The sequence below is a fragment of the Filicampus tigris genome, chromosome 5 (genome assembly GCF_054856515.1).
Source record: "Filicampus tigris isolate MCC_2025a chromosome 5, RoL_Ftig_1.0, whole genome shotgun sequence".
Lineage (NCBI taxonomy): Eukaryota > Metazoa > Chordata > Actinopteri > Syngnathiformes > Syngnathidae > Filicampus > Filicampus tigris.
The window spans coordinates 20,473,138-20,496,585 of record NC_141221.1 but is presented as its reverse complement, the minus strand read 5'-3'; the positions used below and the strand labels follow the sequence as shown (position 1 = coordinate 20,496,585).

Genomic DNA, 23,448 nt, shown 5'->3' with positions numbered 1-23,448 from the left:
CGAAAGCAGACTACACCCCGAACTGGTCGCCAGCCAGTCGCAGGGCACACGCACACAGACACCGCCACTGAGCGGGAACCGATCCCACGCTGTCCGCACACAACTCAGGCGTGTGTACCACTACACTATCAGTGACGAGGAGAAAGTGAGAATATCAATTTCTTGTGAAACTTGAGATCTGTTTGACTGCGCATGCATAAGAAGAGTTGACAAAGCTGCACGAATCCTTCTCCCCCTCGATTAGAACCATAATAACTCAACCTACTCCTCAAGGTGATAGAAAGGTTATGTGCTTTTCTTACCATGCAAATAGGAGTGTCGGTGTGTGGGCTGGTGTTTGTAAATATGTGGCCAGGCTGCATGAATATGCTTGCATGAGGAGTCCCACTGAGCCACGGTGGTGCATCGATCAGAATACGGCAAAGTCCACTAAGCACATATCCTGTGCGTGCCGCGCGAATGCAAATACACCCTCATCACTTCCTGACTGTGGCCACGGATGATGCAAATCGCATGTCATGCTCGGACGTATAAATCCGCGTCACTCGAGAGCGTCACCTTGCTGTGTGCGTTCTGCAGACGACTTGAGGTGAGGATTAACACTTGGATCAAGAAAGCCAAATATGGGATTCTCCAGACAGAGCCAAAGGTGTTGAAAAGGATTGTGGGGGAAATGTAGGCAGAACGCAAGCAGGGCTGAAAGTGATAATAAAAACAAAGCCTTGCTACAGCTGCTGCATTTATAAACTACGACAAAAGATTTGGACTAGCCTGATCAAAAGAAACACTCAACAAGGAGGCAGATCGTTCCTACAGTGGCGTAAATGTGAGGGTTTGTCCTTAAAGGCTGGGAAAGGCTTCTCATCATGCTTGGGACAAACAAAATGTCCTTGTGGCTCTTGACGGGCATGTCAGCTGTCACCACGGTCTTCTTTAACTCGTACATTTTCTTGATGAGCGTGTACAACTGCAAGCAGAAGAAGCAGTGGAGCCCCAGCGAGAGCATCATCGTGGCGTTGTCCTTGGCAAACATCACTCACCAGCTCGTCTGCTACTTCTGGATGAGCATGGACGAGGTGGACAGCAAGTGCCTCATGGCCCAGATGCCCTACGCCGTCATGCTGGTCATCACCTTCAGTCTCAAGTTCACCATCATGTGGGACAGCAGCTTCCTGACGTTCTACTACAGCACCAAGCTGGTGAGCGCGCCCAACCGGTGCTACACACACATGCAGGCCACCATCATCAAGCATGTGACACTTGCTGTTTTTGTCATCCCCCTGAGTGGCCTTGGGACCTGCATGCCCATGCTGGTGGTCTTCCACCCCGCCAATGACACCACGAATGACAAAGACTGCGGGGTGTTAATGCCCGACACAAAGCCTGGGAAGATTTACGAGGCCCTCTATCTGGTCCTTGCAGATGTGCTGCCGGGGATGTTCATGTTGAAATGCTGCATCTCCATCTCCGTGCACCTGGCGGTGCATCTCCGCCGCATGAAGGCCAGCACCAACGGCGCTCACGGGCCCAAGCTGGGCACTCAGATGAGGGTGATCCAAATGGCCCTTTCCCTGGTGGCCGCCTTCCTCCTCTTCCTCGTGGTCGACCTGTATGTTAACTATCAGATAGCCGTGCATCACGAGAACGCCATCACGCTGACGTTTTTCTTCACATCCGTCTATACCACGGTTTCTGCCATGGTGCTGATCTATGGGAAAAAATCTCTTTGGAAAGCTCTCATCCGTGAATTTAACATCTGCATGGATGCGTATCCATGTTTGACATGTCTCAAGGTGCCTGAGCAGAAACAACAATCCAGCAGCACCCCTACAAGGATCAAGACCTGAATGAAGGGCCAATTTATTTCTAGCAATATTTCTAGCAAATATGTATGCTGCAATCCAGTGATTTAAAATAGGCCATTATATAGATGGGCTGCCCATTTTTTTAAGTTTCCCATCTATTGTTTATCGCCTGCAAAATGGGTGTCCGTCATAGGCGAATAGGCGGAGCAGTCCGTGACATAGGCGGAATGCTCAGGGGAAGTCAACACAAACTTTTATTTTTTTCAAGAATATGTTCTATGCAAGCCTACTAGTTGAAACAGGGCATTCTGATAAATATTGCATTTGTGGAATAAGTGTTAATCCATCTCTGTTCAGCCATCTCTGGGGGTGGCCATTTTGTCTTCTGTCGACTGAAAATGACATCATAACTGCTCACAACGACCAATCACGGCTCAGATTCAGAAAACAGGTCATCCGTGATTGGTCGTTGTGAGCAGTTATGATGTCATTTTCAGTCGACAGAAGACAAAATGGCCACCCCCAGAGATGGCTAAAAACAAGTGCATTTTACTGCTTAACTAATATTCCACAAACGCAAAATTAATCAGAATGCCCCGTTTCAACTAGTGGGCCTGCTGGGAACATATTCTTGAAAAAAAATTGTTTGGGTTGACTTCCGCTTTAAATTTGTTTTCACCATAAACACGTACTGGTATTTTCTTCTCACATATGCTGTAAAAAGTAGAAGTTTGTGTCCTAGAGACAAACCTGTTGTTTTATTTAACTGAAGGGCATTAGTTAAAAAATCATCCTATATAATTTACTATGTTGTCAGAGGCCAACATTCTGTATTCTCCGAACAGAAGGTTGTTTGTGAAAACACATTCAATTAAGTTGGATGTTTAAAAAACATACACACTGGCATGAATATGGAGTAATATTAGTTTGCTGCTTGCACAACAGGTTCAGTGGCAAGAACTCGTACTGTTATGTTGTAACAATTTGTATTCATAAGTTATGTACAATGTATAATTTTGTTGCTTCATTTGATTAAACACACACCGTATGTGTGACGAACTTTGTGCATCATGGCATATTCTCAAAAAAAAGGCTCTTATGTTGAACGACTTTTTTTTTTACAGTGTATCATATCACAACATTTTTATTGTGTGTAGTTTGCAGTAGATCACTTTAGGTTGTGTGTGGATATGTACCTTTACTCAAAATCAGATGGGATTGGCGCCAGCTTCACGTGAATGAACAAGATGGGTGGTATAAAAAAAAAATGGATGGATGGATTGATCTAATTAGCAGTCACTCCATATTCATCTGGGCAAAAACTTGTATTTCACGAGAGTTGAGTTCAATTACAATAGCGCAAACAGTGAATGTGTGATTAAGATTAAGAAATGATGTGTCTGCGCATAGTTATTTTTGCTCTGTGACTATATGTCAGTTCACGTTTTGCTTGAAACTTGACAATCTGCAGGGAGTAGATCTGCCGTGCACACGTCACAGCCAGCAAATTAAGTGTCCACTATTCGGATCACATGCTCATCGCACAGAACTTGTAAATGTAAATATTTCATTGGAACATATAACGGTGAGGCACGTAGCATAGCGGACAGTGTTAGTCCCCTCCAAAAATGTTGAAAAATTCATATGTCATTGAGGACACAGAGCATATTAAGTAAAACATGAGCTACCCAGAGCCCGAGTCGTTTTTCAGTATTAGTTGTTTAAATCAAAGAAGGTTCAAGAGTTCAGGTCAGCAACCTCTGCAGTAAAATACGTAAACGTGCAGTGTAGATATTTTCAGTGAAAGCAGATGTAAATGTTCCATAGCGGGGTCGTGTGTGTGACGGACTCTAGGTGTTCCTGAAAAGTGCACTCATGCCAAGCATGCCATCTCCCCTCTACAAATAGGAAATAAAACATATTTGCCTTACTGAAGTGGTTTACACCCTGTGGCACCAACCACTGAGGTTCAAAGATGAGATAATCCCAAACGCCCGCGATGCCTTCAGCAAGCCAATGGACAAAATAAGGAAGGCCGTATTTTCTTTTGATGAGAGCAGTTCAATCATACCAATGCCACAGCCTCCATCATTTACTGTCTTTATCCGTTGGAGTGGAGCTGAGCCTCGCTGAGGCTCAAAAGAATAACACACAACCAATAATAATATCCAAAATGGAGCTGTTTTCTCAGTATTTTACGGGTCTTTTGCAAATATGCCATTTGTGCAGTGGACTGGTAATTCAAACACTGCTCCAAGTTCCACACCATTTCAAGCATCAGCCAAAATAAACATTGCTCAAAGAATACCTCTGTGGCAGTGAGTATCAAAATTGAACATTTGATTTGTCAGTGCATCACTATTTGATACTAGCAGGACACAATTATTGTGAAAGTTGTAACGTTATGACTGGTCATCGTATATTAGATTATTCACACAGTCGTAGTTATTTAAATGTCATTACAATGAGTTTGGTTGTGTTAAAAACACAGATTTTACTATCACGTGCAAACATTTAATAGATTCAAAATGTAATTTAATGAAAGAGTTGTTCAAGATCGACATGGCAAATAAACTACACCCAGTAAAGTTGTACATACCCGAGTGATCCGCAAAGGACGGTAAACGCTGCCCCTTTCACAGCCACATTCCCGCAAGCCCTGACCTTCTAGCCTGCCACGCCACGCTACCTCATGATCCGTTCTGCCCTTGGGCTAAGATTGATATCCTAAGATTGCCGACGGCAGGAAGTTACTAGTGTAGTAGTAGAGAATGCAGGTGGCGGACTCCATGACGTTTCAGGTGCACGGGGCTACAAATAAAACCAGGGCAACAACCCTTTCCGCATGGGAGAAAATCCCCTCAACTAGTTGTTTCTCGTAAGAAATGCAGCAAAGGTGATATCCTGTGGCACATTCTGACATGAAGGAATAGGCCATTAGCAATCCAAATTTATAGAGAGAAGAACCATCAAACAACTCCCAACAATCACCCCATAAACTCTTCCCTGCAGACATCTTCCCCAGGAGCTACTTGTAGATTAGTGTTAGCTTAACCGGCAGCATTTTCCCCTACACTAATTGTATTTGAAACACATCAGCCTCAGTGCGGCAGCATGCTGTAACCTTGAACAGGAATGAAGAACTGAGGTTGGCATGGTAACAGCGGCAGAGTAGGGAGACGTGTTTATAAGTTCGCAGAAAGTTTTTAATTGTATGCATTCAACATAAGCTTATAAAAACATTACATGAAATGTTTGTTCAAATATTTATTCATCTGTGTGTGCAGTAGAAAAATTTAAATCAATGTGTGCAGTAGAAAAATTCAAATCCTTTTGAAACTATTTAAAACCTAACACGTTTAAATGTAAATATCGACAACTCTCGTTGTTTCCATGGCATTGTTATGGCAATCTGAAGGCACACACAATTAGGCAGCAAATTCATGTACAACATGTTGAAAGATATGATAATGTATAATAAGCTATAAAAAAAGCATTACTTTACATACTTGGATGTGCAATACAATAGACATATTGAAATTCAATGAACAACAATAAGTTAATTTCAGGAATAAACAGGAAATTCATGGAGACATGAAGATAAATCTTAACTTCAAAAGGCCTCCGTGTTTGTACCATACAGTGTTTAGGATTCTTCAAAGGAATAGTTTGATATTAAATGTATGGCATACATGCAGCGGGGAGCCTGTTAACTCTGAAAAACAGCTGGGTAAAAGATATGGATGCAAACACATAATACATCAATATAATACTCAATTTTTTTTTTTTTTCCAGGAGTGGCACAGCTGTAGCTCGACTTGCATGGTCTATTCAACATTAACGTTGTCACACGAAATCAGAAATTAAATTGAATATTCACATGGTATCAGCAGGCATCCCTGTTTTCAGTCAAATGCTAAGCAACAATAACCGGCCCAGGCATGAGTTTTTGCTCCATAAACGTACTGTAGAACATATTGATGTTTTCAAGAAAGAACATTTTTCCCACAATAATGTCAAACTATTCCTGTGAATAAAAAAGCACCAACATGATGCTGCTTGGAGGCGAACAATTGCAGTATTCATGTCATCAACAAACAACAACAAATGCGCAGGACAATCAATAATGCCATCCAGTGTCTCTGAAACATAAAGATTTAGCTCAAACACCCACACCGTAATTGGACGCACTAACTACAACACACAGTTACATCTAAATCGTTTTCCCTGCTCATGATTAACGTTAAGTATGTAATACAGCTTTTACCTGTTAAAATGTGGAATGCGTTTAAGCAGCATCAAGCTTTTTCTCTGTAATCGAGAAAAAAAGCAACATAAAATAAAATCAACAATTTAAAAAAATAATTGGTGTGACCCAAAATAGTATTCCACACTACATCTTTCATTGAGGGCTGTGAAAAGTCCTGTAAAACTGGCGGCTTGGCATCAATAATGACCTGGCATGAGAAACATCTCAAAGACCCCAAAGTCTTGTAAATACATGACTTAGATGATCCTGCATCTGTTGTGAACTGTGGCGCTCCACCGTCTCACAAATGAAGCAGTACTTTATCACAGCATCGCATGGAGCAAGAAGCTTTATGGTCTGTGTGGCCCTACTGGGGGCTGTGCTCATATGAGGGGAACATGGACTTCCGGGTTTTGGGAGGCGGCGGCGGAGGCTTGCTATCAATTTTCACTGGCAACGGAGGAATGAACTGCAAGGAAGGAGAGACTGGTGTTATATTTCTGAATACATTTGCGTTTATATGCCATTAAATATGCATTAGTGGGTGGGATGGCATTTGCTTTGAGCAGATGCACCTCTGAAGAGAACGCGGAGATGTCAATCTCATGCGGGTGTTTCTTTGGAGGCATAGGTGGGGGGGTCCCTGGGGTGTCAATGGTGTTGGCATCATTGTCGCTGAGCAGTGATGAAAAACCTACCACATAAGAGAGGAAATGATCTCTATCCAAACGACATGCATCTGTGCACATGCATATGTGTGAGGCCTAATTTAGGCTTTCGAGCAGAATGCGTTTACCCAAGGTGGCTATATTCGTCGTGACTGACAGAAAATTAAATGATGACAGGCAGTGTGGTGTTTGTGTGTCAGAGTGGTGGTTTGTGTTCCGTACTTGAGCTGCGTGGTGTGAGAGGCGTGTGAGGAGAGGCAGGTAAAGGACTGAGTGGGTTGGACAGGCTGAGCTGGGACGAGACACCCTGGAACAAGGAGAGCGTCAGTCGTCTGTCACCAAGTTGTAAACTCTTGGGCCTCTGCTGCTTCTCCGCAGGACTCTGGGATTAAAAACAAAGATGAGAATTTTCATTAGACGGGGAAATTGAGCTACTCCCAATTCACAACTACATAACATAATAACAATAATAAACAATATGATTATGGCACTGGTTCCCGAAATTAAAAAAAGAAAAAAGGAAGAGCTCTGAACACGAGCACTCACCTCATCTGCATCCGACTGTCTCTCCAGCAGGACCTGTGACTTGCTCACACTCCACTCCTTCCTGTTCTTTCTCGCGATCCTGTTGTCCTCCTCTGAGCGGGACAACACTGAAGTCCTCCGATCACTGGGGCGGGACAACAAGGAACTGTTTGTGATTAAAGGGGAAAAAGAAAGAAGCAGGAGGATGAAAAAGTGTGGAGCTAAGACCAGGCAAAAGTCAGCCAATGAAGAGGCTTGCCCCCGTGATCAGTGAGTCGGAACACAGACACTGGCTAAGGGAGACAAAAGGGGCCAAGGAGGGAGTACAGGGACTGACTCTTGGGAGGAAATGCCCGAGGGTCCGTCGGAGGACGCAGAGCCGCTGGAGAGGGCTGAGGAGGCATTGGAGAGGGTTGAAACAGTGGACATGCGGCGCAGCGTGGAGGACAGGATGTAGGGCATCACCACCGAGCCCACGCGACTCTTCTTTCTCTCTGCGAGAGAGCAGGGCTGGGACACACAAATAGGATTAAGCATCATTTGATGGGGGGAAAAAAGGAGAGTCGCAAAACACTGACTAAAATATATTAGCCTGGACTAAAATGATGTTCACTGCTTTGAATGTGAACGGTGTGACAGTGTTGGCGTCTTTCTTCCTTTAAAATTGAGTTTGCATCTGGCAACGCACCAAGGTTATGACGCCGTAATGCTTCTCTACTTTCTCCCGAAGGTCCTGGAAGCAAGTAACCAGGCGGTTGTGTAAGGGCTTCAGCTGCTCTGTCGTCTTCTCCCCGTGGATGCGTATGCCATCTGCCAAGACGGGGATCTGGAGGGGCAAGACCGGCGGTCAAGCGTTACACAACATGTTATGCTTTAGAACCTGTGTCAGTGACAAAGCTGGTGCAAGGATTTACCTGCAGGGCAATGAGGTGCTTAAGCACCTCAATACGCTCATGGTCTTCCGGGTGTTCGTGGATGTACGTGTCAGTAAAAAAGGCCTAAAGAGGGTGGACAGTTTTAAAGAGTCATACATGTGCACACTTCAAATGTTGCCACAAGCTACACTAGATGCAGTATGTTTCAACATAAAAACAAATAAGCTACAGCAGTTCCCTTGTGAACAGGGCAGGCTTGAGGCCATCAATAAGTCAGTAAGGCGTTTTTTGGGAAAAAAAAACAAACATGTATGGTAAGGCGTTTTTTGTGAATAAAAACGAACATGTATAGTAAGGCTTTTTTTTTATGAAAAACAACTATCATGTATAGTTAGGCGTTTTTTGTAAAAAACAACCATGTATAGTAAGACGTTTTTTTGTTTGTTTTTTTAAAAACGACCATGTATAATAAGGCGTTTTTTAAAAATAAAAACGACCATGTATAGCAGGGGTGTCAAAGTCAAATGGACGGAGGGTTAAATAAAAATGTTTGCTGCAAGCCGAGGGCCGGACTGATAGAATGTTCATTGAAACTTTTTTAAATGCCCAGATTGGATCGGGTCCTTCAAGCCTGCTGATGATGTCACTCTTTATATTTCTGTAATATATTTCTTTGCCACGATGTTTGTCACCGCCTTGGCTGTTGTGTTTTTATGTTCAGAGTTACTAAATAAAAAATAAAATAAAGTACATTACTGCTACTTTTGCGAGGCAGCTCGTACGTCACTTCCGCTTATGACCCGAGAAGAAGCCGCTGCCCGTCTTGTGAAACGTTTGCATTTCTCCTGCCAAACTGGAAACAATTTTGTGGTTGACTCGGGCTGCAAGATTATATAAACTGTGCATAATGTGAAGTAAACCGAGAGGATCATATGAGTGGTTTGATGTCTCCAGCTGACTATGGATGCGGGTGCTCCTGTCAAAAAACACAGGCCCGTATTCCACTTGACACGTCTATTTAATGTGGTCTGCAACAACACAGACAAAGAATAACCTAGCAACATCATCCAATGCATAGCTACTAGTTAACAATTTGCCTAAACATTACAATTCACAGTATTAAGCAATTAAACAGCCAAACAATACATACAATACACATTCACGTTTTATCACAAGAATAGTTAGCATAATAGCCGAAATAACTAACTAGTGTTCATCAACGTGACATCACTCACGAGAACATATCTAGGCTATTATGTACAGCAGATACCTGACACGAACTTAAATGATTAAACTCACCATACCATTTCAGAACTTTGTTTCACCATTAATGAGACCTATATTAATTTATACAACTTAATCTGTACTGTACTTACTAGCGGTGGAACGCAATTTCGTCAATGACTTTTTTTTTTTAACACAATTGTGTCCGAATCAGCAGACTGGTATAATGCTGCTGGCGCATCTTCAAACCCCAACGATGATGTTTTCCACTCGTCATGCAGGCAAACCTCTCCACACCTTTGTCCTCTGCACAACTGACTGCTAGCAACGCCACTTGGTTTATTTGGCATTCAGCGGATGACGACTATGTTTTAGGTGCATAAGGGCTCTTTTAGAGTAGACATCGCTTCACCTCTCTATTAAATGGGAAGCGGGGGGTGGGGCGTTGTTGGTCGGGGCATTTGAAATGACTTCAAAGTGCTTCAAGAACAAAACATAGATTCACTATTTGTATTATTTGCAGTGGTGCTCTGATTGATTGGCCACCAACTGTGATCGGCTTGTTTCCGTGGAAAAGTATGTGATCGGCATAGTGTAGATCAATGGCTTTCATGGCCGATCACAAAAAACAATCACTCGCAGCTCGTACTTTGCAGCCTACAGCCAACTAGAGATCAGTCTGTGCGCGGTGTCGCTTCCCTTCCTCCTTTCCTTAACACTGCACACAGGGTCACCCCTGATCAAATTGGGGCCCCAAGCAAAATTTTATTTTTATGGAGGAGTGGGCCTGACTACACATGCTAGAGACAATCCAGTAACAGAATCCTAATATTTGTTTGTACATTTCCTGCACTGTCAATTTAAAATAATGTCCTGTTTTTGTACAATAAATGGATAGAAATGTGGATAGAAGGAATGTATATTATTTATACCGCTTTATTCTCACGAGGGTCGCAGGTGTGCTGGAGGCTATATATATATATATATATATATATATATATATATATATATATATATATCTTTCTTTCTCTTTAAATATCTTTCAGTTATGCATTTACAATTCAATTATTTTTAGCACTTGTGCACATGTACAAATCCTGATCCCAGACGCAGCTAAAATCACAGAGCATATGCGGTGAGCAGTGTCGTGGAAGAAAACCTTTTCATAGTTGGAGAAGCCACCCATGACTGCAGGATCAACGATGCCACTGAGCATCATGGAGAGAGGGTTGATGGACAACGAGCGATCACAGGCTTGCTGCTGCACCAGGTTACTCAGCTTTTCATTGGCCTTCTCCATGGTCTCTATGGCATTCTCCAAAGGACTGATCTCCTCCTGCCCATCATGAGAGCGTTTTGGAAATAGGTTAGGAATGCTCACAATTTGAACTGGAAAACAATCCGATGCTGCTTCTTACCACAGAGACAGATTTGACTTCGAACCATTTCAGAATTCCAGGGAAGTGATAGGCAGTAAAATAAGTGGTTCTCTCAATCCACATGGTCTGTAGCGGAGCATTTAAATAGTGACTTATGTGCAAACAGGGTTGTTTATAGGTTTCAGAGAATTTATGGACATGACTTCAAATATGAGATGAATAAGAACATTAACAGACACTCACTGCAAACTCATTGTCGGGATCCTTTTCACCTTTTCTGAAGGGCCTAGAATACTGGAATTGGTCCACTTCATTGGTTCGGTAATAACTGCAAGAACAGAGAACAGTGATTTGGTGGCAAGACCTTCAAATTCCATGGTGGTTAAAGGAACTTTTAATCACTTTAATATCTGCTCCGGAACACCCTTGTCTTTAAACTGTTCTGGTACAATGAGCACTGGCTTGACTGTAAAACACTGGATGTCTGAAGTTCGGCTAAGGAGAAAGATAAGTAGTACTGTGGAATGACAGTCAAATTGTGGTGAATCAGGACTGCCTTTTCATTTAAAGAATGTGTGGCTTGATCAAAAGCTGGTTTGTTTTATACGTTTTGACTGAAAAAAATAAGATTACTCATCGAAGGACCTGAAGCCTATAACAGCATAGGGCTATATTCTCCTGTACACGGCAAGCCTTTTTTTTTGGGGGGGACTTACACACTTTTCATCTACACGCAAGCTCCTGACACACCTGAAAGGTTTCTCCATGCATAACCTGGAAATTTGTGCGCAACCAACAAAGTGGTGTGATTCTGTGACGTCTGGGACTGACAGAGCATTGATTTTTCCTTAGACTTGTGAATATCATTGAAATCCATTTGAAAAATATAGGACACTTTCAATAGGAAAATACCTTACACATCGGATGTGTTGTCGCAAGTCTGGATGTGCGCACTGCTCTGCTACACTACACTTTTCAGGAGAACAAAGTTTTCTTTTTTTCCTGTATGAAATAAATCCAATAAAGAAACTTAATCAGAATATTCTGGTCATGACTGAACACGTTCGGAGGTCCATCAATAATAAACGGGGGGGAGATGCCATTGTATAGATCAACGGTGGTGCGTGCAGCCATAAAAAAGTGCAGCTGCACATCTTTTCTGACTTAAGCTAATATGAGAATAGGGCCCATATTGCATACATAAGAGACATCAACAAAATAAACTGCCAAAAAAACAAACAAAAAATAAACTTGGTGAGAAAATGTAAAGAAAACGCAACGGAGTGCTGCTTTTTCTTTTGTTTCATAGCATTGTACAGTACTGTTTCTCCAAAAAAGGTCCTGGTTTCTTAAAGAGCTCCCAAGGACTAATTTTGGACAGACATTTTAAACACACTGAGTGAGCTCCACAGTTTTCTCAAATTCAAGGATACACTGTCCAGGAGAGTTGCTGATGTTGTCTCCAGGGGGCGCTGTGCTGGTCATGCGAACGGCATTTGGGAACTGAGAAAGTAGCTTTAAACTGAAGTCTTCTAGCCACTCATACTCTTTGCCTCTGTAGATGAACACCTTGTTCTGGAATGAAAAAGAAACATTAGAAGTAATACAAACTAGTATTGTCTTGCAGAAACGGATTGCACCAACTTTTTATGGGTGTAACCAAAGGCCGCCAAAAAAGAATAACTAAACTTTGCACTTCAAGGAGGTGAGAAAATACATATTGAAGTATTGATTGAAGTCATTGTTACATGGTTCTTGACTCATCAAAAAGTTGATAAGAACATTATTGCACAACTTTAAAAAAGTGGTTCCAAGAGCCAGTATATTGAATAACGTAGCATGTTTATTTATTGAAATAAGCAACATTTCTTACCCTGAGGAAAGAAGGGAATCCAAGGCCGTAGTATCCAACAGCAAAGTACTCTGGCTGTGGTCGCATGGCATGCATTATTTTTTCATAGAACTCTGCTTGTTTTTTCTGCAAGACATAACACAATTTTTGACATATGTTGTCTCTCTGCTTGTGTTTACCGAATAACGATGTGTACAGTGGTGCCTTGAGATACAAGCTTAATTTATCCCTGGACCATGCCTATAACTGAAAACACTCATATCTCAAATCATATATACACACATACACATATATACATATACACATACATATATACATATATACATACATATATACACATACATATATATACATACACATATATACATACACATATATACATATACACATATGTGTAAATAACTACTGGTGCCATGGTGATCAAAATGATGAGTGTTTCCATGACAACTACGATGTTTCGCTTTAGGTACAACGCACTACTAGACCAAAATTGCACTAAACTGCTAATACTGATAAATATAACTGGATTCTTCAAAATACATTGAAATCGTGTGGGTGCTTGTGTTGACACGCACGGATGCATGCTTTCACTGTTTTTAACTAACTGCACTAAGCCTCTTGCAGGCTGAAACACATTTCCACTATTATTCATTACACACATTTACAGTGTAAAGGGAAATTTAAAACACACACATCTACATATACATTTAGCTATTCTATTTTTGGATTAGTTTTCTGTAGCAGAGAATTTGAATTTGGTTCAGGGCATAAATGTAATGCACACGAGAGCTTTCTTACCAGCAGCTGGCTGAGCTCCATGAAGTCAAACATGTGGCTCTCGTGCATCTTGGCCAGCTCCTTGCCGAGTTCAATAGCCTTCTCCCACATCTGGCAAAATGTATATCCCTTAGATAGCAAATTGCTTCAAAGACTAACCGTTGATAAGCAACAGTGTGCAATAGGGCTGAACGATTTCAGGAAAAGATTGAATTGCAATTTTTCTGACAGGTATTACGATTTCAATTTGATTCACCCCACCAAGCCACTTACTCGGTGTTGAATGCTTACGCTTCTTCTTGTTTTCCATTAGTTAGACTTTAGAAGAGTATCTTATTTGCTGCGTTCATATGTGAGATTATAGTGATACAACAAATTGTGGGTAGAAAACAAACAAGATTTGGCGATCACTTCATTGCGTTGTCTGGAATAGCGATTTCCATCAAGAAAACGAAAAACCATTCAGCCCTAGTGTGCAATATTTGAATAACACAAAAAAGAAACCTGAAGCCGATTTGTGAAATATTGAAACTTAAGTTTCAAACATTCATTCAAGAACTCAATTAATTATGCAAAAACAATTAATTAGTGAATTTAGCACAGTGGCAGAACGAGCAATACTCACCTTGCCTTTGTCCAAATAACATATGATCTCCTGGAAGAGTCTTTCTTTCAATTCCTGTTGGGTCCACACATGCTTCCCGTCTCGAGGAATCAAATGAGGTGCACAGGTTTTGTCAGACCACTGGTACAAAATCAATAGATCAGATGAGGGAATAAAATGTTCAAAGTAAGATCGGAATGTGGCAGACCTCAAGTAATTCAGCATGTAGCAGCAGGGTATAGGAGGCCTCTGTGTAATTTTCACAGTCCAAGTGTAAATCCCGCAGCTTGTACAAGTACCTAGTTATAAGAACACATCAAAAAGGAACATTTAATCAAAAATTCAGATGTCAACAGTGCTGCGTGTCTTACCGGATATAAATGTCTTCCCTCTTTTTTTCCTTGTAGAAATTCTGAAAGCGAAAGCAAACTAACGTCATGACGAATACTGCTTAGGTACAAGCACAAATCTGTCAGCCGTTTAGTGAACACAGGAGTGGGCCGTACCAAAACGTTGACAGTGCAGCTCATGCGATGCTCAGGGCTTTCATCATGTGTGATGGTGCGGTATGCCAGGAGATTCTCCAGCAGGCTGCTCAGCAGAAGCGCCAGCTCCTCACCTGACTGTGATAAGTATCTATGGCGTCTGCAGTGCTCCAGTAACCTGTTGGCCCATAAGGTTTTTCATCAGATAGCCTGTAAGAAGCTGCACTGAACCTCTATCTGAAAGACTTAAACATTATTACTACTGTAGCGTTATTTCTAATAGACGGAGGAGTTACAATCAACGTTTTTTTTTGGTTGATTCTTGCAGACTGACTTGACCTACTGGGTCCGTCAAAAAAAAACTGTAAGCCCTCTGTTTAGAATTTCAGACCAAATATAAGTCTATTCAGTTACTGAGGAAAATCTGCTAGCAAGGAAACATTTGCCTTTTAAGATAAGTAATAAAATTACGTTTTCTCCAGCAGGACTTTGTAGTGCTCATCTCCTCGGCCTCCTTCAACCTCTTGATCCAGTCTTGTTATCAGTTCATTTTCAAACTGAAAAGAAGATAATGGGTAAAAATTGTATCATCATTTTCCTATACTTTCTTGGTGAAATGATCGTTGTATTTGTTCTGATAAAAACGCAGGCACTTAAAAGCACAGAGTCAAACAGACCACAAGTGATGTATCCCAAAACTTTGATGGTATTTAAAGAAAACACACAGAGCATAAGATTGGAGATTGTACCATTTCAAATGTGCGCCCGGGGCTGAAATTGTGCTCGCACTGCATCATATCGAAGAAGATGGGAATTGTGGCCTTCCTCAGCTCTGGCTCAGGTACCAGAGTGACCTCCAAAATAGGTCCGACCATGGATGGGATGAACTTCATTTTATGGGGACCTAAAGGACAACAAGAGATTGTCACTCAGAAGAATAAGAGTATAATTTGAGAAGGCAATAAGCTGCATCTTCATTTTACAACAAACGTAGGGCAATTTAATAATGCTGCAAACAAAACAGTACAGGGAAACTGAACAATAAAAACATTGTTATTCTGCTTGGGAAAGCACCAAATTATTTGACAAAAATATGATAAAAGACAATATGGTAGGAAATAAATACTCACCAAGATTGTACCACATATCTCTGATCTTAAATCCAATTGTCTTCCTCATATCACCATATCTGTTGCAAATGTAAATAGGTTTGGCACATATTTTCCTTGTTAAAGATATAAATTAATTCCAATCCAATTTGTGTTCCAAGAGAGAGCTTTTGGAATGGGCCTAACCCTAACCCAATGGGTAAGTTGTCAATCATGCATTTATCAAACCATGGACTAGATCTGTCATAAATTAGTCAAGATTAAAGCCACTGAGGATTTATTTTTATTTAGCCCACAGTATCAACAACTTTGTCCATGTGAGTAAAAGCTGCAAGGCTGATTGTGTCTCATGTTGATGTCAAACCTAATTATTTTTGACAAAAATAGTGGAATTGTGCCAACTGTTAGAATACTGTACTTTGAGGGTAGTGTACATTTAAGCATGTGAAAATGCCCCAAATAAAACTGCGCCCTGAATTGTGTAATTAGAAATTCATAAACTACATGAATACAAAAATCTCACTTGTTTAGTATCTTGTTGCGTTTCTCTTGAGAGAAGGACTCAAGTTGCAGTGTCTTATGGGTGAGGAATGCCACAGTCAAATGAAAGTAGCTATTCCACAGCTGTGAAGGATACATAGGTTTCATTAAAATACTAAATCATATAATGGGATACATAATTAGTTTCTGTTTGATTCAAAAAATTGAAAGAACCAAACAGTGATTTAAAAAATTGAAAGAACCAAACAGAGCTGAGCATTCTGTCTATGTGACGGACCGGTCCGTCTGTCCGCCTATGACGGACGCCCGTTTTGATGACTGTTGACGAATGGCGGGAAACATTTTAAAATAGACGGCCTAAGCATAGTCTGAAGCCCATGTATTTAATCCGTCTTTTGTCTGCAGTCCATCTTTAGTGCATTATTCGCGGCGAGGCTTCGATGGCTGCGGCGATCATGGCGAGAAACAATAGTGAGTTGTTGGGGAGAGAGACACTCTTTCTGTTCAAATGACGGCCAGCGGGGGTGGGGTGGTGGTTCTCTGTCGAGGTTTGCAGTCGGAATCGCTGACAGAAGCCCGTTTAAAATCAGAGGCGGACCGGCCTATAGGCTACCCCCTCTGAAAAAAAGGCGAATGACGGACGACAGAAGGGTACCCACGCTGCAGACGGATGACGAGTAACGGACGTTCAATTTTCAGTAAAATGCTCAGCTCTGGAATCAAACATACCTGTAGCTCAAAATGTGCTTGGTCTAAGAAATACATGTTGAGGACATCAGAATACTGGTTTATGGCCCTCAGGAAGACTTGCATCTGCACCAGGTTCATAATAATCCAGTCAGCAGGGAAGACATTCCCCATGAGGTCCTTGAACATGATAAATGTCTCCATGAGGAAGTCCTGATGATAGGAGAAGGTTCATTGTAAACGCCAGATGAAGAACAGTAAATTCAAAATGACAGAATTGGTCATGTCAGGCACTCATCATGTTCCAACCACTAGAGGACCATTGACTTCATCAAGTCATTCGCAACAATTGCGTGATACGTTTAAAATCAATATTCTCTATAGGAGTACAAAGTGGCTTGGATGGTTTAATGTCCATTATTTCCAGGTTGTTACAGGCCAAGGCATGCTGCAACTAACCAGGGCAGCACCGCGACACTTACGATGATATCCTGTCTCGTCTTAAAGGTGCCAATATAGTGGGCATAATGCATGTCATCCATCTGCTTCAGGATTGCTGTCATGCAGGATAAATAGTGGCCCTGTCACAGAGAAGGTTAATTGTTACATTACATTAATTCACAGCTACTTCAGCAACCCTAACCCTAACACAAATGAGCATATTGTTTGTTTTATTCAAGCAAATGTTAAGTGTTACTATGTGGTTTATTTTTCCCTTTTATAAAGAGAACATATAGTGCTATGAATGTCTGCACTTCTTCATAACATATTCCAACAGTAACATCACACTTACATTGAGTGGGGACAATCTGTCCATGCCTATGACAGTGCGATTAACCCTGCGAAGTAGGCGCTCCATTATCAGCTGAACATGTCCCCTGGTGGGACCCTGCACAAATGCAATCACATGTTCACACATGTTCTTTTAAAGCATTAGAGAAGTTTTCATTTAGTTGAAAATACTGTGGTTGCATGCAATGTTCCCTCTAATTTTCCATGTGTCTGAGCATTCATACAAACTTCCTGACCATTCCTTGGACCATGGTGAGCAACATCCACCGATTTATATATGAATAGACAAACAATGCCGCTTACTTGCCGTAGTGAAAAGTGAAGCCATCGGCAGCCATCTTATGTTGCCACTCGCTAAGCGTGCCTAACTTTAAAACATTGATTAATCCATGGCGTTTTCACGTTATTTTCTGTTTCTACGGCGAAAATGCCAGTGTGTGGCGTATGGTTGTACCAATAAGACTGGAAGAAGCGCTACACACATCCCATCCGTAAAGCCCTAAAACTGAGGGGCGAACAATTGCGACTAATTGGCAAACAAGAAAATTGCGCACTCAGGTCAGAGTTAGTCAGGGTTTTTGCAAGGTCGCAAATGTTCGCCAAACCGTCGCCAGAAGTTTGCCTGTACTTTTCTTGTCGCAAGGGAATTTTGAACATGTTCTTGTAGATCCCTGCCCCAAACAACTGCTCTGATTTACCTAAAATTTGAGATTTTTTGTTGTGCGATCACTTTCAAAACTGTATCAAAATCCATTATTATCAAAATCTGCTTGGTTAAAACTTTCAGATTTTTGGGGGGGTGATTCGGCATGGAACAACCCATTAATTTGGTCCCACACTGTTCCGCTCATAAATAATGGCGAACAAGTCATTTAATCAAACCCGAACATATCTAGTCACCTGACCTCTGAAACGTGTGAAAGAGCTTCCTTTTGTAAAACCTCACCCAAGTTTGGACTTCGACTGGAGCTAGAAATTCCCTCCGAAATCGTAAAGGGCAATCGAACAAGCTGCACAATTTGTTACAAGAAGTAGCAACGTGACAAGATTATTTAAAAAAAGACAGGTCTTTCAAAATGAAAAGTTTGGCTGCAATGGCCAATTCAAGGTGAGTACAACTCACAATGATGGGTTACAGAGAAATAAAAATGTTTGTGTTTACTTTAGCTTTTAAATAATTGCTCTTAGTCTCTTACTATTTCTATCCTATCTTATTGTTTTCAATACTAGCTCCAGTGTTTCCTCAAGGGGGCCTCTGTGTCATTCCTCTCAGTGTGGAGGAGCTTCCCTTGGGTACTCTTTCCTCATATGATTTCTCTGTGCCCTGCCATGCCTCCTTTTCATGTTATATGTGTGTGCGTGTGTGAGGGCAAGTGTGCTTGTGGATATCTGTCTTTGTGTATATTGTGTGGGGGGAGCGAGTTTTCCTTTTTATGTTGTATTTTGATGTTTTTAGTGTACAGCACTTTGAGGTACATTTTATGCGTGAAAAGTGCTGTATGAATAAAATTTGATTGATTGATTGATCAGATACAGAACATCTGGTCAAAAAACTCCTTCAGAATAGAGTAAAGCAGTATAACTTAATTATTTCTCAAAATATCTGTATAAAACTTCACATATTAATGTAAATGGTCATACTGAAATCATTTTTTTATTAATATACTAATTAACAAAATAACAAAAAATGGTTGTCAAAATGGGAAAATAGGAAAATAAAGAACCTAAGCTATTCAAATTTGGACATAAACACAATGTCATTTTCAAAAAATGTGAATCTGCAAGGATTGCTTAAAAATTACATGATTTCACTAGTAACCTATTACCGGTTAAATCATGTCAAAAAAGCAAAACGGTTGAGTAAAGAGGAAGTCAACTCAAACATTTTCTATACGAGAATATGTTCTATGCAGGCCCGCTACACTGAAAAAAATGGTTTAAAATTGTGTCAAGTGGTTGCGCAAAGTAAAATCATCTGTATCCATATACATTTTTAAAGTAGATGTGCAATCTTCTATTTGGATTCAGATTTTTTTTTTTCGTGCAACCATTGGACAATATAAAATTGAGTAAATGATGCACAGTGTAGTTGCAACAAGGCATTCTGATTTATATTGCGTTTGTGAAATATAAGTTAAGCAGAAAATTCGACCTGATTTAGCCATCACAGGGGAGCGGCCATTTTGCCACATCTGTCTACTGAAAATGACATTGCAGTTACTCAGGGCACAGATAACGAGCAATCATGGCTAAGCTTCAGAAAACAGGTAAATCGTGATTGGTTGTTATATTAACTCATATTCCACAAACACAATATTAATCAGAATGCCATGTTTAGAGCAGTGAAGGCGCAATGAACAATTGCAAAGATTTCTAAAAGGGTGGGTACTTTGAGCTGTTTGATACAAATAGAAACAAATATATACCCCTCCCCGCCCCCATCTTCTTAAGGGGAAATAAGGCTACTCTTTTGTCTACAGGGAGGAACCCCATTGTAAAGGCACCTAACCAGGGGCCAATAATTTCAGCCCCAATCCCTGCCTGATAGGTGTTGTTCCACATCCCAAGAGCCAGTTTCAATAGCCAGTCTTCGAACTGTCAAGGTCCAAGCCTTTGGCCGCTGCCCATCTTAACCTGTAACGGAACCTTAACCCTTCCCTCAAATGTTGAGATCATAAGAAGGAGCAAAAGTATAGCAACAGCAAAATTAAATACATTTTGTATGCGTGTACATGCTTTCGTGTCAGTATTCATTCGATAGGAAGCAACTAGTGTAGAGGCATTAGTGTAAATGCTTGTCTCGCTGCATTCATATGGACTTATGGTTTTGACACCAAAGCCATTCCATTATGCACAAAATCTGCAGCATTTGACTATTTAGGCTTTTCTTTTTGTGTCTTCTATCTGTATATCTGTAAACAACGGCCACAAGTGCTCGTAATCTTATTTTGACAAGATGCTTATGTAAATGTATCCTGAGGTGCCATCCATTTTGATCTGTTGGAGAGACTATTTACCACGTCCTTGCGATCCACAATGTCCAACACAGTGCTAAGCAGTTGGACACAGGCCTCGTAGTCGGGTTTACTGGAGTGATCATCCAGCTGCCCACTCAGCTGGTCATTGACAAGTGGCAGAAGCACATCTCGACAATCTGTGGGAACAAACCAGAGAAATGTGGTCACAGTATGACATGCTCCATTTCTAGTCCCTGTAGGGATTTCATATGAGCATGAGGCAGTGGTTTGTGTTTTCAATGCATCTTGTGTGAAATTTTATAATGTGGCTCCGAGCTAAGGAGGAAAAAAAAAAAAAAAAACCCTACCTGGCTGCATGAAAAGGTCACTCTCCACCATTTTGCACATGCAGCCCAGCTTCTGACGCACAAGCTGCGAGTCGGGAATGCTCTCAATAAACTTTGCAAGCAGAATGCTGTAAAATGAGAGTACACTTCCTATGTTGTAATGGTCTCAAACACATACAGTTCACATGATGTGCTGTTGACCTTAGAGTAGCAGGATTGAGAGAAAATGAAATAATTCACAATAGAAAAAATATTGCAAGTTATGCAGCCCCCTTGAGAATTACCTTAACTCCACAGGATCAAACACAGACTGGATGTCATTAATGATGCCGGGGAGGTATTTCAATATCGCCCCCTGAAAATACAAAGTGCAGTCAAATTCATCAAGTTGAACCAAGGTGTATATTCTATTACTTTTACTATTATAACGTAGCAGAGCATTTCTTTACCTGGCTGACAAGGCCAGGAGGAAACCTACAACCTACAAAAGAATATTGACTTGCTAATAGCGATTGCTATGACAGTTGGCCACTCATCATAGAACATTAGACGATTTAGTTTATGGATTGCCTGCTATGTGAACTGTGCAAGCCTATATCACGTTCTGAGGCTCTCCATACAATATGTTGTACTGGATCACCTTTTTAATCTATAAAAGATAAGTGTGTCAGTCAAGGAAGACGCAGGTTGCTACAGACGGATGACATAGGTGATGACAAGGACGAAAAATGGGGAAATACTGAAAAAAAAAAAAAAAAAAAAATCGGAGCTTGCTCCCATTCACTTCAATGTAACTGCCGCTTTATGTGTGCTACTTGCGTTTATTTTTCCCAGAACCTTGGCTATTTCATCCACAGGTACATACTGTAACAAATTACAAATTTGGTCAAGTATTGTTGTAAAAGACAATATATGTGCACAGTAAATACTGTATTTCTATCACGTGCTGCAGGCAGCTGTGCATTGCTCGCTTTAAAATCTGGAAATTGATTTTTCACCTCTGTGAAAGTTTGTGTGCATTTTGATTGGCTATAATTTGCGGCATTTCACAGCATGTTGTGTAGAATCTGAGCTCTGCTACAAGAACCCAGCCCAGAGTGTTCAGTGGAGTTCTGCCGCATTTCTCAGTGCGTCACGGCCCTAACTTGACTAATCATATAGTAATGGAATGCTACGTTAACTTACAGCTTTTAACAGTATTAACAAAAAAACAATATAACGACATAAGCTCAAACCTTTATTTTCACTCCCTCATCAAGTGGTCTGTCCATGAGAGTGTTGAAAGACAGGAATAGAGAGCGAATCGAGTTGAAGAAAGCATCCCCATCTTCACTGTTGCCATAGAATCTACAAAAGGTGGATCACATTACACGCTAATCCTCTAAAACAAAAGTAGCAGTGGGAGAATGAGCACCCCTTAAATACCTCAGGTAGAGGATCCGAGACTGGACAATGAACCTGAACAAATACTTGAGAGCCTTGAGTGCCGCATAGAGCTTCTCAGTGAGGACAGGCTCCTCCGCATGACCCACATAGTGGTTGAGCACCCTGGTAAGCTTCCTGAAAATGCAAATAAGCTTGACTTTAGGTCTTTTGACAAATACCCTGTAAAGTAGGTGGGTAATCACACAAATCAGGAGTGTCACATTGCGAGTAATTCAAGATGGTAGGGACTCACATGTAAGCCAAAGTGGCACTAAAGTGCTTGTTAATGTAGGTTTCAAGGACTGGGTTAAAGTGCTGGAATTTAATGTCACCAATCAGCGTGATAATAAAAACCTGGAAGAAAAAAAAAAGATACCCAGTTAAGGACCTGAAAAAAATATAAATTTATTGTGTGATGAAGTGCAATCTTGCCAAAAGGTAGCAGGTGTCATCTCCATATCAAAAACTAACCAAAGCGTTGAACACCAGTGTGTCATAGGTGTCCTTTTCTGAAGTCTCCATCATGATGTTGAACAAAGCATCAAGCGTATCCTGGAGAAACTGTGAACCGCCCCCGAAGCTTATTTGAAAAGTCTCATTAAAAATTCTCTTAAGCTGTCTATAATACTGTATATAGCACCATATTAAGTATTTAGTGTGACATTAGTAGCACAGAGCACCTACTTTAACTATCTCCCCGCCTTCAACCTCCATCAGCCTCTTCAGGATCTGGTCAAGATCATCTGGGTTAGACCTCCAGTTCAACAGGCCGAGAAGATCAACTAAAGATTTGTGAACACATCAGTTTAACATTCATTGGAGCGCCAATTACGACAATCGGGATTTTTGGGGTCGATCTGCTATCAGAGAGTTAAAAAACATATCTGATCATTGATTGGATCACAAGATGGAGCAATATATTTAAACAACTTGTATATTTACTCTACAGTCGAACGTCGCCATAAAGAAAATGTCATGTCATGTCATCTTCCAAACCGCTTATCCTATATAGGGTCGCGGGGAGTTGCTGGAGCCTATCCCAGCCGTCAATGGGCGAAGGCAGACTACACCCCGAACTGGTCGCCAGCCAGTAGCAGGGCACACATAGACACTGTCACTGAGCGGGAATCGATCCCACGCTGCCTACACACAACTCAGGCGTGTGTACCACTACACTATCAGCGGAC

General features: G+C 41.2%; 2 protein-coding genes across 2 annotated transcripts in view; one reads left to right on the top strand and one right to left on the bottom strand.

Moving 5' to 3' along the window:
- Positions 1-866: 866 nt before the first annotated feature.
- tas2r202 (taste receptor, type 2, member 202) lies at positions 867-1,847 on the top strand. Its single transcript, XM_086031727.1, has one exon. The coding sequence runs from the start codon at positions 867-869 to the stop codon at positions 1,845-1,847; it is 981 nt and encodes a 326-aa protein (XP_085887853.1).
- A 3,142-nt stretch (positions 1,848-4,989) lies between these two features.
- The window catches only part of dock5 (dedicator of cytokinesis 5), a 44,573-nt gene continuing 26,114 nt past the window's right edge, over positions 4,990-23,448 (bottom strand). Inside the window, exons 19-51 of the mRNA XM_086030992.1 lie at positions 22,946-23,043; positions 22,733-22,822; positions 22,515-22,615; positions 22,262-22,396; positions 22,072-22,183; positions 21,121-21,191; positions 20,858-20,964; positions 20,550-20,686; positions 17,534-17,629; positions 17,223-17,321; positions 16,783-16,953; positions 16,076-16,176; positions 15,574-15,632; positions 15,193-15,347; positions 14,915-15,000; positions 14,465-14,621; positions 14,330-14,370; positions 14,167-14,257; positions 13,980-14,099; positions 13,376-13,465; positions 12,599-12,703; positions 12,159-12,300; positions 11,128-11,209; positions 10,969-11,053; positions 10,765-10,851; positions 10,506-10,682; positions 8,162-8,245; positions 7,936-8,073; positions 7,585-7,757; positions 7,269-7,413; positions 6,945-7,104; positions 6,630-6,748; positions 4,990-6,523 (exon numbers count right to left, since the gene is read on the bottom strand). Of these exons, the coding sequence (XP_085887118.1) occupies positions 6,422-6,523; positions 6,630-6,748; positions 6,945-7,104; positions 7,269-7,413; positions 7,585-7,757; positions 7,936-8,073; positions 8,162-8,245; positions 10,506-10,682; positions 10,765-10,851; positions 10,969-11,053; positions 11,128-11,209; positions 12,159-12,300; positions 12,599-12,703; positions 13,376-13,465; positions 13,980-14,099; positions 14,167-14,257; positions 14,330-14,370; positions 14,465-14,621; positions 14,915-15,000; positions 15,193-15,347; positions 15,574-15,632; positions 16,076-16,176; positions 16,783-16,953; positions 17,223-17,321; positions 17,534-17,629; positions 20,550-20,686; positions 20,858-20,964; positions 21,121-21,191; positions 22,072-22,183; positions 22,262-22,396; positions 22,515-22,615; positions 22,733-22,822; positions 22,946-23,043 (3,716 nt within the window). The 3' untranslated portion in view covers positions 4,990-6,421. The remainder of the gene's footprint in view (positions 6,524-6,629; positions 6,749-6,944; positions 7,105-7,268; positions 7,414-7,584; positions 7,758-7,935; positions 8,074-8,161; positions 8,246-10,505; positions 10,683-10,764; positions 10,852-10,968; positions 11,054-11,127; positions 11,210-12,158; positions 12,301-12,598; positions 12,704-13,375; positions 13,466-13,979; positions 14,100-14,166; positions 14,258-14,329; positions 14,371-14,464; positions 14,622-14,914; positions 15,001-15,192; positions 15,348-15,573; positions 15,633-16,075; positions 16,177-16,782; positions 16,954-17,222; positions 17,322-17,533; positions 17,630-20,549; positions 20,687-20,857; positions 20,965-21,120; positions 21,192-22,071; positions 22,184-22,261; positions 22,397-22,514; positions 22,616-22,732; positions 22,823-22,945; positions 23,044-23,448) is intronic.

Excerpts from the sequence above, each read along its gene's own strand:
- tas2r202 (XM_086031727.1), top strand. The coding sequence starts at position 867 with ATGCTTGGGACAAACAAAATGTCCTTGTGGCTCTTGACGGGCATGTCA.